The sequence below is a fragment of the Neodiprion pinetum genome, chromosome 2 (assembly GCF_021155775.2).
Source record: "Neodiprion pinetum isolate iyNeoPine1 chromosome 2, iyNeoPine1.2, whole genome shotgun sequence".
Taxonomy (NCBI): domain Eukaryota; kingdom Metazoa; phylum Arthropoda; class Insecta; order Hymenoptera; family Diprionidae; genus Neodiprion; species Neodiprion pinetum.
This window is the reverse complement of record NC_060233.1, coordinates 28,620,522-28,637,460: the sequence shown is the minus strand read 5'-3', so window position 1 is coordinate 28,637,460 and position 16,939 is coordinate 28,620,522. Positions and strand designations below refer to the sequence as shown.

Sequence of the window (16,939 nt, the reverse complement as noted above, 5' to 3'; positions counted from 1 at the left end):
GGAATAGCTTGAATAATTCGAATAGCTCAAATGATTCGAATAATCATAATAGCGAGAATTATTCGAATTGTTTGGTTATTCGACGATTTACGGACCTCAAAAATCACTGAACGTTATTTTACACTGAACACGAAAATAGCACAGGTAATTTAATAACGATTTCGTAATTAGACAATGAAATCGGTAAACAGTTGAACTGTGAGCCAAGTTATTCGAAAAATTTGAATTACTTGAAGAATTCGGATCGTTTGAAGACTCGAATTATGCAAAAAGTTCGATTTATTCAGCAAAGTCGAGTTATTCGAAGACTCAAATTATTCGTCGTTTCGAATGATTCGCACACCCCTACTGGAAATTTCTTACAAGATTTCTGGTATTTTAATTCATCCTTAATAAAGTTTGAAAATCATGGATAGAAATGATATAAGTATCAAGGACTAGTGTCGAAGTAACGATAAATTTGAGGGTCACTTCCAGGACTCCGTAGGATTATTGCGAAGGAGGACTGGACACCCTGATCATCTACGTACAATGCAATGACGTAACTTGGGGTAATTAATTACGGTGAAAACGTGTTTGCTCCCGTGTACCGTATAAAGTGTAGACCATCTAACCGTATACTTACGGCATAGCGTAATCAAAATTCCTCGAGTTCCGCACTGTACGCTGTCGTCAAAGGATAATTACAGCAGTCTGAGTGTACGCGCATCCTGCCTGCTGCGTGAAATATTTATAGTCGTACAAAAGCACACCGGCGGGTAAACCGTCGGTATTACATCCACAGTCTTGCCACAAGACGAGCATAAATCGTTGGAAGAAAAAAACGTATTGTTGCCGGTTATTGTTGTTATTTTTATTAGATTTACCAAGAATTCCTCGTGACTCGTCCGGCAATTCCGTTGCGAGCATCTCGGACTCGCGGCCTTTAATCCCGATTCACTTCTCATCGTCATTAATTTCTGCGTCCCCGTAAGCTTGCGGAACGGACGGAAGAGACGTCGCATAATTCATCTCGAAAATGACGCTCGTTCAACGTATTTAATCCGAGAGTCGTGTTTTCACGTGTAGAATAATTTCTCGAATCGTGAAAAAGGCTCGTCGAAAAAATACAAATTCAGCATCGAAAATTACTCTCTTTCGAACAATAAGTAGAAAAAGTCGGTCAGCGTCATTTCCTCGATCTGAATTCATCGGCAATTTTTTCCCAATTATATCCGCATCGATCGCTCGCTGACTCACGACGAAACTGCGGTAACAATAATAGGCACCAACGATTGTTTCCCTCCGGAGAATAATTGGTTGATTTGGGTACGGAATCAGCCGGGCATACACGAGAGCCACATACTGTGCGGTAATCTCGGGTGTACAAGGTACGTAAATCCGAGGGGTGAATATTCGAGAAATTCGTTAATTTCCTCACTGGTGTGAGATGCTACGATGGCTCCCGTTAGGGATCGTCTCGATCGATTAACTCCGAAGCGGATCCTGGAGAGCAGACCGAAAGTTGAATCCTTATCGTTAGTCAGGCATCCTGCTAAAATCTATGGCTTTCGCCGCTTTCCTGCAGCCTCATGTGCTGCCGTAGACTCTATAAAGGGATTTATCCTCCAGCACTTCGCCCCGCCCAAAACCCTTTCCATGTAAGTACGGATTTGCGAGATCCTATTTCAATAATGCATCCCTCAATTCCCCGCTACGAATAATTGATCAGAGAAGAATTTCGGAAATTAGAATCACACGGATGATTCGCGCCCTCAAAGCTTATCGCAAAATTCACTGTCCGGCGGAACTTGGTTTTGTCTAATCAATATTTAAAAAAATTTTCAGCCTCATTCGAACAAAATTTCAACCGAGTATCGTGAATTTATCAGAAATGCCTTTCGCTGCGGTCGGTATTCCAAAATGGCGACAAACCAAAGTCTTTCAAGGCGATTACTTTGTACCGGGACCGAAATCTTGGGAAAAAATTTACGGACTGATTTTTTGCCATTGTACCACGTATGCGAGAATTTTTTCAGAATTTTTCGTCAACGGAGTTAAAATTTATGCGGTTTCAAAATCGCGAGGTGGAACAACGCTCACCGTGAATCCGGAAATATATCCGATCAGTTTCTGACGAAGAAGTCGAAACCTTGGAAGATGTTTGACACTGATACGCGACTGGAAACGTCTGAGAAAAGCCGAGTAACATATTTTAGTGAAAAATGTCCTGTTTCAGCGTTGAGCCTGCTCTGCGTGAGGTCGTCGTCGGGCAGCACCGCGATGCTGGAGGCCCCACCGGGCAGCCACGAGGACCTGGTCGAGGCTGCTAGGATACCGTGCACACAGCAATCGGGTGAGTACATCAATTTGGATTATTTGTCTAGTAAAAAACCGATTCGAACATGGCAGCGATAAAAAGTGAAACAATGAAAACCGGGCGAAACTTGACCCGGGACGGCTTTTAATCCGGATAAACAAGCGTCCGTCTACTCGTGTCGCAGCCGTTTTTAAACGGATCAGCTTATAAAATGAACTTTCGAGCTTTTGACAGTGAAGTTCGAGTCGCGTACCTGCAACGCTGTGTAGTTAAATCCGGTACACAATTTGCGGCTTTGGAAAGACTTTAGCATCCACCTATACGTCCGTGTTCTCGCGTATATAGAGTGCATACACACGGCACAAACGACGCGAAAATCTACTCGCGGATTACGCCGCAAGCACTGCGAATCCAGAAGCGGTATATCTGCTCAGGCGAGGCTAGCTGGAGCAACGAAGCGAGGCTTTGCTAGCTGTGTGTTTAAATGCGAGATTAGCCAAAACGCCTATAAACTTTACTATCAACGCTAATTCATCGCGCGAATAACTCGCCTCCTGTTATCCTTCGAAAAACTGTCCATCAAAATATTCGAATTCCGTATTTATTTCCATTCTATTACATCCGTCAACGTTTCGGACTGTAAACTTACTTACGTGTTTCAAATAATCAAGCCTGTACCATTATCTAATCAGTCATAAATTCGCTCCAACTTGACATTCCCGCAAGGTTCAATTAACAAATTATGGATCCTGAGTTCAACTCTTAATTTAAATCAGTTTCAGTCTGATTACAACCAAGTTAATGAAATAAGTCGAAACAATTCTGAATTTCATTCCTCTTCCGGAGAGACAAGCCCCGCAGCTCGAGTCTTGGTCCTTCTCTTCCTCAAGTATTACAGTTACTTTTTCAAACAGGTCACAATTGAAAGAGTAACCTACAAATTTGTTTTTCATACGTGAAAAAACATCGTCAAACGGTAGAAAATTCTAAGAAAGCGATTTTCGAATTGTGCGTTCAGAATGCCGATCTCCGATTGTGTAAAAAATTATCCAATAATCTCACCTCCACTCTGATATTAAAACTTCGAATTTATTCCCACCATTTGTCCCGATGCTTTGGGTTAGAAAGAAATGGCAACCAGCCAACGCCTCGCAGTCGTAATTCACCAACGACGTGTGTACACCACATACGTATCTACGAATACACACCTATACAGTAAATACCCATTGTATAGGTATACATATATGTGGAGAACACCGGCCCTATTGATTTTTAAACAATTTATAAGCTTGCTCCAGGAAAGGTACCAATTTTCATTTCTTCCTCTCTTTCATTCGATACCTAGATTTATTGTCCGAATAATTAAAATACACATATTTCCTCGGTATGCAATCAACGTCTTTTTTCAATAATTTATTTTACCAAATTCAAATCAATTACATAAATCAGGGGTAAAATTCTTTCATATCTGTTGAGCTTGTACGCAAAAAAAAAAAAAAAATCCTGTATTTTCATCGTTTTTTTATCCTGACCGTTGAAGATTTACGATATTTAATCACATATTTCGAGGTTCGTATAATTTCGGGCAATGAAAAAGGAATGAAAACGAACAAAAATAAAACAGAACAAGAAAGAGAAGAGGAGGACAGTGCGATAATAATAATCACAAGGGTGTGTATTGTAGTAGCGGAGAGAAAAAAAAAAAGATGGCAAAAAAATGAAAAGCAAATAAATGAATGACATAAATGGGGGGGGGGGGAGGACCAGTAGCCTCCGATTCTAATTGAAACGTCACTTGAGACTGTATGGAAGGATTCGGGGATCGTTAGGCCTTAAATTACCGTAGAAATTAACCTGCAGCTCGCCTTCACGATGAGCGCGTGGCGATGAATATTCATATCGCATGAACCGTTCGAGGAGGGGGTTGAAAATGTGTCGAGAGTGGAGAAACAGGGTCGAAGGAAGTGCGCGAGGTTTGACGTAACGAGAGAGAAAAGAGAACGGGTAAAAATTTTTCCTTCTTCTTCTTTTTTTTTCCTTTTATTATTTATTTTTTCTCTTCTCTCTCTTTGGCAGAACCGGAAGGTAAAAAGACAAAATTCATTCTCCCCGCCTCTGGTGCAGAATCACTTTACGCGGACGTAGCTTGAAAAATGCAGAGCTCCGTTCTAGTCGCGATGCAACCATAATGTAGTATATTATAACGTATACACGTATGTACATATAATATCGTATGCATATGCATTTGCGTAGGTGGTTACCCGTGTACCACCTTCTACTTTATACCTTGGAGGGGGCGGGAGGTGAGGGAGGTGAAGGGGGGGGGGGGGGAGTGTCTCGCGAAAGTAAAAACTTTTCCTTCGCCAGCGAGAGGATTTATCGGACGGACGGTGAGGCGCAGGGATGGAAATCATGTCGCCTTACCCCGAAGCTCAAAGTCGATGCTGTGTAGAAAAAAAAAAAAAAGATCGGGTGAAATAATAAAAAATCTTCGTGTATTTTTCACCCGCCTTTTTTTCTTCTTCTTCTTCTCCCTCCATTCTGCTCGTTCTTCTTCTTTCTTTTTATTATATTACTATTCTTATCATACGAAAAGGGGGAAGAAAGTTTGGTCATTAAAACGCCCTGAGCGGAGTTTCCGTGACGACGATACAAGGTGCAAGTCCAGAGGAAAGGATTCTTTTATTCTATTTTTCACTTCTTTTAAACACCGCGAAACTTGCGTCCAGATTTCAAAAGTTTCACTTCTGTTCACCGGATCGTTCGTTTTAATCAGCAAATCATCCGTGCGACTCTCTTTCTCTCTCTCTCTCTCTCTCTCGCCATCTCTGTCACTCGCTATCTCTATTTCCATCCCAATGCGCGTCGTAATAATTAGCACACGAATACACCTATATATATTCGTAGGCATATAGCCCACCGCAGCGGTTTATTTCAACGAGGAAATTCGCCCTTTCCGGTTCCCTTCGTCATTAGGCTTATAAATTTCAAACTATTTAATTCTTCGGAACTACCCAAGTTCCGTCTAACTTGTCTTGTATATATACACAAGTATACAAATATGTATATGCCTGCCCTGAGATGGAAGGGAAAAGTTTTTATTGGCTCTAGGAAACCGCTTCTTGAGTTTACTGCTGGGTCGGAAAGAGAAAAAGAGAGAGAAGGCGAACGACAAAATTCACTGTTCAATTTCGCTATAATTTCTAATCCCATCTTGAGTATCTCATAAATCAATCGAATTTCGAAAATCTCGCATACATGAGGCTGATTCCGGTGTAAAGTAAATTTTTGAAATATTTTTCCATGAAAATATGAATATGAAATACAAATTTACATATTCTGAATATATTTCACCGTATCACGGTATTTTATAACCGAGACATCGATTCTCTGAAATTAGAAATAGTGAAACGAATAAAAGTTTCTAAACGTCTCGCAATTCGGCATTTCTCGCACTTCCAAGTTTCTACTAATTTCAATAACATCTGTAAGTGAACAAAAAAAAGAAAAAAAAAAAAAACTTATCGACCTAAGAACGTGAAAATTGAGTATTGCCTTCACGAATAAAAAAATAGTCATCAAAGTATTTTCTATATCTTGTTACAACGTCACGATTCGCGATTAAAATATCAAAAGTTAGTCTTGCGAATCTAGAGCGGATACGAAAATGGGAAGAAAATTGACGATCTTATTCAAATTGCGCACAACAGCGCGATGTCGAAGAGCGATAATTTCCGCAGGTCGAAAATGGGCAATAGCCTCGAATCTAATGGCCTGAGGAGATGAGAACGAGGGCAGACGGGAGGGGGGGGGGGAAGATGGCGACAATAACTCTTGGACCGTTCTTCGTTCGATGGTCATTGACCCAGGAACGATATACATACAGTTTGTCGTCGTTTCATGAATTATTTAACGACAGTTAAGTACCTCTCGGTGTATTTGCTTCCAAACCGAGCCGAACTCTGCGACCGTCTCACTCGATTTCACCCCTATCGACCTGAAACTCGCGCTGAGCTCAGCTACGCCAGCTGCGATCAACCGAAACCTATCAAATTGTCCCTCGGACCGGTCTCTTTCACTCACGGTACGGTATAATCGCGATTTTTCTCTCTTTCTTGACAGTGCGATATTAGAAAAACGGTCTAGAAAAGGAACTCCGGGTTCGGTCAGGTTGAAGCTGTTATCTCGGAGCTTTTCAAAATTCATTGAACAACCCAAGGAAAGAGAAACGAAAAAATCGCTACCATTTTTACAAATGGATATTAGTCTTTGAGAACAAAACTGACAGATCGATCGCTTAAACGTTACAACCGGACAAATGTCATATTTCAAAACACTAGAAGAAAAACCAATCGGTCAATTTGATAATAAAAATTCATTCCGTCCACAAATTTTTTTTTTTTTTTTTTCTCGTTATACAAAGTTAGCTGAGTCTTGTGATGGATAATTATTGAATTATGAATCGGGTCCAAATCTTTCCCGTATTGGCAGGAATAAGCTCTGCGTTAAAAAAAAAAAGAAATAAATAAGAAAATAAAGATTACATAAAAGCGAAGAAATTCATTCTGATTTCAGATCTCGACGCTATGTTGTACGGCTACACAAACAGTATTTACGTGCTGGACCATGCGCAGGAATCGTTGCCGGTAGGTGATCAGAATTTCTTAAACAATGTACATATTCTGTAACAATAAACTGTGTTGAAATATGATTTCTAAATTATATCAAATCGTCGGGATCGGTAATTTTTTTATTACAAATTTTCTCCACGTCAGGCATTTGCTTTCACGCTTTGACGGTTAAAATAAGAACACCAAGCTAGGGATGTACGTCTGTTTATGTATATAGGTAGTACGATCATATCTCGGTAATTGCTATTAAATTGGTAATAATTACAATTGAAATTAATTATTCCGACGCGGATATCACGGATTCTCAGTTAAAACTGTAGATATGCGTTTATACGCGAAATATATACCAGTGCAAATTGGAAATCAATTTGCGTTTGCATACTACATTACATAACTGTATGCGTGCGAGTGTATACAGACATATTTGTATCGCTATTAGCCGTGCGCTGGGTTTTAATTGAATGAAATTCAATTATAAATTTAATTGAAACTCGTAAAATCTGTGTATGTAACGCAGAATATTAGGATGGGAATATAACAACACGATGGCAAATGCAGGATTGTATCAATTTCACCGAAACACAATGCGCGGCTTGACAATATAATGCAGTTGTACGTAATAACCAGCCTCGAGTTTACGCCGACGATAATTAATACACGCTTTTATTAAACCGGTTCTTGACGGACGTAATTTTTGATAAAATTGCCAATTACACACGTGGTGTGAAATTTTTGAAAAATTGAAACAGCTGCACAATGAATTTCGGAAAAATTTAACTCGCGAAAAATGTGCCAATTATGTATATAATGATTGATTCTCTAGCAAAACTTATACCCGATTTATACTGTTAAATTTTAATGATATCGTAAAAAGTTATAGAAAAGTAGACATTTGAATTTCAGAAATCTGATATACCAATTAACGCCTGAATGGTGGCAGTTGAAAAGAAAATTTGTACTTGCGAATCAAAATCGTTTATACTCATTCATTTTCTACCTCGCGTAAAGAAGCAGCAATTAATTAACTTTTTAATAATTCAAATCAGCGACGTCTGTCAAATATGAATAAAACGCGACAAAACGGTAATACTTATAATTTACATCAGCTTAAACTTGCAATAATCGGTACTTCACAAGTTTGCCGTTAGGCATATTAAATTCAAATTTATATTTTCACGTATTTTCCGAACTTAATGTATGTTCAAATCTTTCTCGAACGACTTCAATATTCTCACAATATCTCCGATCGTCGTTCAGGAATCCAATTTTCATTAAAATCCAGGGGCGGGGTTGAAGTGCCGAAGGAGCTTAATTCCGAATTATTCGGTGACGAAACAAGTGAAAAAATAAAGTATTTACGAAACAACAAAGTTTCGAATGGTTGGAAAGCCGATGGCTCAAAGTTCCAAAATGCAAGATGCCGAAAATTCAAGTTCCGATAAAGTAAAATTCAGAAAGTCAATATACTCACGCAACGTCGTTTACTTAACGAGTTGGTGTAAAAAATCAGAAAAACTAAAAATCAGAATGACCAGAATTCCGAACGTAAGAATATCGAAAATCCAATACAAAAAAAGATCAAACTTGTGAAATTTTACCAAGTCATAAATTCACAGAACTGAAAATATTCGCTTAGTCGGAATTACGATGTTCAAGATTTTAAAATTTTCTCATTTTCGCAGTTTCGGAACTTGAGCGTCGGTTTTCGTACCGTTCGAAACTCTGCTGTTTCGTCCAAGTTCGATTTCTGTACTTCAAGTTTCGCCACCAAAAAATTCAGAGTTTGGTGCTTTCGGAACTATTGAAATTCGCAATTTCAACCCCGCTCGAAAATCGATTTTCTTCGACTAAAGACCTCCTTTTCAAACAACAAGGTAACGCAGAGGCTGCGTCATCGCGAAACTGCATGGCCTGCTTTTTGCGGGAAGCGTCGATTAGTTGGCCGTAACAATTAGCCCTGGAATCCCAGGATCATTCGTTTATCTTGAATCAACGTCCGGGGTCGCAGCGATCACTTGCCGGTTGGAATTCGCGCATCCGTTATTATGCAAATAGCGTGACATTAGCGCAAGAAATACAAGTGTTCATCGAGCTAGCAATCGCTTTAATTACCAATTAAACAGCTAACCGCTTCTCGTTATTTCAAACTGTGAGGGAATCGCCGAATTTCGTTGCCCAAACTAACGGCCGCGATTAATAATCCAACTACTTCCTACAAGCGCACACTGTGAAAAATTTCATTTGTAGTAACTGGAAAAATTCAGTAACACAGGTATCGTTAAAAAAAAACTGTTTGAATATTGTTGGAATTACGGAAAACGAGGCACGCCTAACCATTTTGCGCTATCGTCGATCCTTTTTTGGTTATTGCAACGCAAAATCAGTTTCCGAGGTTTACTCTATTTTTTTTAGTTAAATAAGGCTTTAACGTCAATTTATTCTTGCACAAGCATTAAATTTTCGCAACAAATACAAGAAAATCTAACAACAGTGATCGTAATGAGAAAGAATAGTAACGGATAAGAGACTTTCCGGTAACAGCTAGAAAACTAATTTTCATTTTCTATCTAGAACTATATTTTTCGATTGTAGTAAAAAATGAAAATATTTAAGGACTGAGCGGTAACCGGAATTAAAAATTTCTGTCGATGCGGGAAAAATTGCTTTAGCACAAAAAAATTTCACAAATTTCGAGGTAACTTTTTTCTACGTGTTTATCAAAAATTACGATACGATAAATTAATGAAATTTACATTCATTATAGAAAACTGTCAAAAAATGATTTTACTTGTCACAAAAATACTCATAACTAACAATTACATTATTAGTTCTAGATCATTTCATCATTTTTCTCAAAACTTTTGATGAACAATCAATCCCAATTTTTATTACAGATTTGAAACGATATGCATCGATGAAATTCATTTCTATATTCCTTCATCAATGAACGAAAAGTTTGCACATCTTATTGCATAAAAACTGTTTATTTATTTATTTATTTATTAATTTTTTTATTCTTTGTAAATATTTCAAAATCATCCCGTCACAGAATTTCTCTTCATAATATTTGTCTTCAAGGAGTAATTTTTCTGGTCGCGTAGCGTCTGGGCTTCCGGAAACCGAACAAAGTGGATATAAAGAGAAGTTGTGAAAGAATGAAAACCTCTCTGGAAAATTACTTCTAGGACAGAAAGGCAGGGATAGGTATACAGTTTGACGGACACAGCAGAGAGTTAGTACAAACTCTTTTCGCGTTTTTCCTTTCACACGTGCGGTCCTTTTTTTTTTTTTTTTTATATTCTTTTCCCTGCACCAATCCTTGCACGCTTTTACTCGTAGCTCCGTTATAGTTTTCACATCTGAAAAAAACCACTCTATCTCTCTCTCTCTCTCTCTCTCTCTTTCTCTCTGTTCTTCGGCAAACATTTTTTCCATCGTTATTAAAACCCATCACGGTCTATTTTCACTTCGAAATTGAAAAAAACTGTTTCCAAAAGCGAGTACGAATTTGTTAGAAAAAAACTTTCAACCTTTGATCATTTTAATTCGAAGTCCTGCGTCGTGTCGGAATTTTTTTCGAAACTCCTTAATTTCTCCACGACTGCTGGACAATTCATTAAATTATTAAATTTAGTTTTCGACGTTGCGGAAAAAATTGTCGGGATATTGGAACACTTTTGATTTATTATAAAGAGAATAGAAGTGAAGATTATTCTTGGAATTTGACAGTCGAAAAAGATGTTAATGGATGATCAATGTGGAAAGAATTTTTTATGATCCGTCACAACATTCCAATTTACACAATGATTTGCTAATTCGAAAGAATAGGTATTACAGTGAATGGGGAATTTTTTTGTTGAATGGTTTTCACACTGCATCCTTAAAAGTAACGATCCGAATAATTTCATTTTAATTCATGTATCATGCATCACCTGATTCTGTCTTACCTTGGAAGGAAATTTTTTTTTTTAGAATATTTGATAAACGGATAGATCAGTGAAATTTCAGAAGAAAAATAAATCGTCATAACAGAAGAAATGTGACTAAAGTTCGGGGCGTTAATTTAAACGGAAATTTATAAATTATTACCATTAAATCACAAATTTTTTAACTCGTAGTTTCGTTGAAACGGACATTCGTAAATCGAAGCAAAAAGTACGAAAAAATATAGATACAAGCACAATGAAACAACGAGTTTCTTTTTCGTTGTCACCGTCGCGAAATTAATGAAAAGTTGTTTCTCGCACAGGTGCAAGAAAGTCGTAGACGTGAAAAATGGAGGAAATAAGAGAAATGATGGAAATTAGCGGTTAAGCTTGAGTTGACTGTAAATTGGATGGGAAAAATAATGAACATTGTTAATTACCGATCGCAGGACATGGACATGCTGCAGCTATTCGCCTCGCCGGCGGGAAGAGCGTTGGTGGTGAACGAAAGCCAGCCGAAAGGTTCGATGCTGACTTCCTGCCTGTCGCGAGAATCGTCGTCGAGGTCGAAGAACAGCTGCAGACGAGCTTCGGGAACGGGAACCGCGAGTGCCCCGGCATCGCCTCCTCGACACCGGAAGTCCAGCGCCGAACTTTACAAGGAAGCGGCGGAGATACTCGGACTCACGTGCTCGATGACTGACAGCTGTCGATGCATCGACTGCCAGGTGAAAATGAGGGGATGTAAATTTTGGAAAACGCTTAGCGACAATTTTTGGGTGCAGGGTGAAGAAATTTGGATAGAATAATCAGGTTTCAGAAGGTCATTGTAATAGCGGATTTCCAAATGTTTAACAGTTGGTCCAGATTTCACGGTATTTTGAGTTTTAGAAAGACGAAGGATAGACAACCGAAATAGAAAATCAACGTATCGAATAATTTTGGTGGGGTGGATGTAAAAAAGTGGAATGATCAGAAAATAGCAGAGTTGCAATATCGACGGTTTGAAAACTTGAATATCTGGATCAGAGAATTTTTTAAATTTTGAAAATCCGCCAGGTAAAAATGACGGGACAAAACGTGTTGAAAACTTTAAACGACAATTTTTGGATGCAGGGTGTGCAAATGAAGAAGATTTAATTCAATTTTGAACATTTGTCAAAATATACGAAACCAAAATAGAAAATCAACGTATTGAGTAATTTTAATGGGGTGGAGGTCAGAATGTAGTAAGATCAGAAAATGATAAAGTTACAATATCGAATGTTTAAAGACTTGAAAATCTCTTTGATACAATTTTTAAAAATTTCGAAAGTTAAAATATAGAGCAGTCAAATGATAGAAAGCTAATTTATATTAAATCGTCAAAATGAATACGTGTTTGGTTTTCTATACTTTACATTCCCGGTTTTGATTTTTCCGTCTCTCGACTTTCTACATCTCGAAATCTTATGAAATTGATTTTCGCGACGTTGAAAATTCGATATTCGGCACTTCTACTGTCTTATGCTTGTATGCATCAGGTGGTTGTGAAAAACGAGGATAGCCGATTGACAGAAGAACCAAAGTATCAAATTTTCAGAGAGGCAAAAATTTGATTCGCCGAGTGATCGGAATGTAGAAATTCCAAATATAGAAAATTGAAAATAGAGAAATTGAAATAGAAAAACACAAAATGTGGAAATGTCAAAAAACATAAAGCAGCAAAATCTATAATATTCCATAAAAGTTAATAATATAAAGTAATATAAAGTTCCATATTCCAACCTTTCTATAATTTTGGTTCTTTACACTTCGACCTTCTACATTTTTGGATTCAGCAAATCGGACTTTCGCTTCTTTAAAAGTTCTACATTCACAGCCTACTGACTTTTTGATCCTTCTATACTTTTCCCCCCACCTGTTATCTTCCTCATTTCTCCGTTTCTCATCGTCTTTCATTCGCAGAGCAACTACTTTGACTGCGAGGAGGATTACGGCGACACGAGAACGGAAGTCGCCGCAGGCACGCCGATTCTTCACGCTCTTTCGCATCCGCTTACTTGTACCATTCAGTAGCCTCTATATGTACATATTTATATTACATTACGTAGTAAATTTATTATTGCAATTTACCCACATTACGATGTACCGTTTATCCCGATTATCTTCACGGCGAAAGCTGCAGCTTTACAGAAGTATTAACGAGAAACTGAATCGAGCCGTTTATGAAATGGGAAAAAATAAATTAACATTCCATTGGCCTAAGGAGATTATTCACGGAAATTTGTGCGATTAGTTACCGATTTTCTTTCTTTCTTTTTGTTTTCGAAATTAAAACCAACAAAAAAATTCACCATCTTCCATAGGACACATTTTTTATTAGTAATTTTTCTTAATTTTATTCAGCAATTCGTTGGACTAGATATCTAATACTTACTGGTTTCAACGACGTAAATTATTTACGATTATGAGTGAAAAGGAGAAATGAAATACTCAGCTTTTACGGTGAACCTGATCGAATGGAATCTTTCACAGTTTATATACCTACTTATACATACACGTACGTATTAATCTATAACCGCAACAGACTTGAGGCGAATGAATAATTAATTAATCAAATTATAACTACGTTACGTATTTCCAGTCAATGTTAATGTTGATATTACGAGAAAAATTGCCGGAGGTGTATGACTAGGGTAAAACAAACGTGCGCATAAACTGTAGGTAAACGAAACCTGCGTTATTGTGTACTAGATAGATTAAACTTGTACGGTAAAAAGAGGAAACAAAAAAAAAAAAAAAAAAAAAAGTACGTTTTACATTTCGAAAAGAATAATAATATTAGTAATAATGAGAAAGCAAGAGAAAAAAGAAGGGAAGAAAAACAGCCGAGGTCTGTTTCGTATTATTATGTTAGAGATTAAAAAATTATAACGATAATGTTAACGATAAACGTAACGTGAAAAACGCTTGGCTCAAATCGGACGAATTTACCCCAATCACAGATATGCCAAATTACGCCAAAATTCTTTTTTTTTTTCCATTTCACTAATATTACATACAATAAAATAGTATTATATAATATACACATATATATACGTACCTACCTACGATATTATAGACATACTTACAATGTACTGTATACTTGTGTATAATAGTTCTAATGTTGATAAGCAGAAGTGGAATAAGGAAGAGAAAAACGATGCCGTATATAATATAATATATATATATATATGTATGTATGTTATACATATATGAATTTACAAGTGAATATAACGTAATGATATACATGATATTGAATGTATGTTTTACTATAACAATAATAATAATAATAATATTAATAATAATAACGACGATGATAATGATAACAATAATAGAAATTATTTTATCCACATAAACCTGGATAATTGCAAATACTTGTGTGTGAAAAAAATTCTGTTCTTTCGATAAACATGCGATTAAAAATGTTCGGTTATTTACCAAAACTTGATGCGTTTAGAAATATGGTAATAATTTCGAATGAGGAGAATTGAAAATTTCATAAAATTGTAAAACTCAACGATTTTTCCAACGCACTTTACAAAGTTACTGAAAATTCTTGAGATGTTTAAGAAATTCATTTTCGCTTCTTGATCAGGTCTGTAAAGTCAGCAGCGATTCTTTGAAAATCGATAAGGACTTAAAAATCAGCATGCGAATAGACGAGTAATATAAAAATAATGTTATAATTGAGCAGAGAATATTGAAAAAGAAATAACAACTCGTGAACGGCAATATTCGCACGGTGTTATTATGCAATGTATAAAATACATTTTTCGTTTTGTTAAAAATTGAAAAAAAGAAATTCATAACATTTTCTCAGGCCTCGTTTTTATGTGTACAATACATCAAAGTGTTTTCCGTAAACTTGGAGATGACTTTGCACACGAAAATTGCAAGGTCCGCAAATAAATATTCCAATATTAGGTGACAATTAATTACCACTGCCAAAACAAACTCAATATTAATCGGTACTTGAAATTTCCAACATTTCTCTCTCTCCCTTTTGCCTTCCAGATTTCTCTTCTTAATGTTGAACGCGTTGAATGTAGATTCAATATTTCAATTTGCAAAGAAGTAATAATACTTGGTACGATCTTGTATTCTTATATCTTAATGATTATGCAGATCTCGCGATTCCGTGAAATGAGACCAATTGAACACACAGTCGAATTGAGAAATTGATCAAGTAAAGGGAGCAAGAATAATAGGCGAAAAATTATTCAGAAAACTAAGAATTTTAAAAGAATAATTAAACAAATTGTATACTACGTATCTACGTAAGTGGAACATTGTATCACCTCGACGGTTAGTTAAAATTAACTTCATCGGATACCATAGACAAATGATGCGTCGAAAAAAAAAACAAGAATGGTCTTTAAAGAAACGCAAAGAAAATGGAATGATTTGAAATAAGAACTCTGCCTTCCGCCACCCTGAATGTTGAATATAAAATATGACACAAAGAAACAGAAAATCAAGGAAAAAAGGCGATCCAAAGCGAGAAGATAATAATAAAGATAGTGAAATATTAATCACAATTGTTATATGATAACTCTGAATGTAATTATTATTATTAATATTACTATCGATTATAACGACAAATAAACTTGATTTGTTTCGAAAATTGAATAATTTATGCGTGTTTGTTTTCGTCCCGCGAGTGTAACCGTAGTAAAAACAGTTTCATCGGAAAATAAATAAATGAATCCCAATTCCTTGAAAATAAAATTCTTGGCTTTTATGTTTATTTTCTTTTAATGGTTGTTTGTCTTCGAACTTTCGTGATTAGGTTTAATGTGAGGGACGACACAATTTCACTACAAATGGTGCAAAGTAGTTCGAAATCGCAATACATAGAAATACAACGGTATAATAAATACGATAGTACACAAAGGGAAAGGAATTCTTGATACAACAAAACAGATTTTGTCGGAGTCCATTCGCTTCAGTCTAGTATCCCTTATTCGTTCCAAATACGATCACTTCAATTCAACAATTTCGATTTAATTAGTTTCTCAAAATGATTTAATCAAGCGAATTCCTTGATTCAAGAAAAGCTCTTCGTGTCACGATCGAGTGAAGTATCGCTTCGAGCGAACCTTTTCACGTGTTTCCGACATTGAGTCGACTGAATATCATTTCATTTGAAGTTCATGCATTGTTCCTCGAAGTCGCACGTTCGTTGACAGAAGCAGTTGGTTACTTCAAATGTAATAAGTACATGAATCCAGCCAGCAATGAATTCACATCGGTCGAATTCCATACTTTGTTGATCTAACCGGAGCTTGTTTCGCGTAACTGGTTGAATCGGTTACACTTATTTGTTAACAAGGTAAAAGAAACACCGCACGGCGTGCTTTGAAACAGGTAGAGAACGTATTCATCGTGAACATCGGTATGCTGGTACTGAAAACGGCCACTAGGCGGCGAACGTTCTCGCTACGGAAGTAGGTTCGGAGATACATATAAAGCCGGGCTGTCAACCGGCAAGACCAGTCACGGATAACGTTGAGCGTATATTATCAATCAGACCTGGTACAACCGAAGAAAGCATAACGTCAAGTTTCGAGTGACCGAGAGTGATATTGACTACGAATAAACAAAACTGTTGACGCATATTCGATTAATATTTCTGCACATACAACAATCAGTTTGCCGGTTTTAACCCAATTAATATCGGGTGACTCTCGCGAAATTTAAAATTAACAGAATTGCAAGTGACACAGTTCGTTCAATACGTGCGGTTAAATAACCCTAATGTTCAGTTAATGCAAAAAATTATTTTAACGTCAAATTTCATTGCCTGTTTCAACCATTGAACTTTCGTGTTAACTAAACGTGTAATAAAACAAGCTGAATTTGTTTTAGTACAAAAATTTAATATCGTTGAAAGAAAACGATTACGGATTAGTCATCTCGGTAACACATTGTTTTTTTACACAAAACTCACATTGTTTCAAGGAATTCGCGTTGTGTTATCTCGAATAAATTTACAGTCAGCATGATCATTCAAAGGCTTTGATTCAATTCTATATTGTTGTCGCAAGTATTTCGTCCGA

General features: G+C 36.8%; 1 protein-coding gene across 2 annotated transcripts in view; it reads left to right on the top strand.

The window, feature by feature from the left end:
• Positions 1-15,311, top strand: part of LOC124211705 (uncharacterized) — a 101,809-nt gene extending 86,498 nt beyond the window's left edge. For both annotated transcript variants that reach the window (XM_046611041.2, XM_046611040.2), the window contains 4 exons: positions 2,219-2,335; positions 6,875-6,945; positions 11,306-11,584; positions 12,804-15,311. In XM_046611041.2, coding sequence (XP_046466997.1) covers positions 2,263-2,335; positions 6,875-6,945; positions 11,306-11,584; positions 12,804-12,914 — 534 coding nt within the window. In that variant the 5' untranslated portion in view covers positions 2,219-2,262 and the 3' untranslated portion in view covers positions 12,915-15,311. The remainder of the gene's footprint in view (positions 1-2,218; positions 2,336-6,874; positions 6,946-11,305; positions 11,585-12,803) is intronic.
• The last annotated feature ends 1,628 nt before the right edge of the window (positions 15,312-16,939 follow it).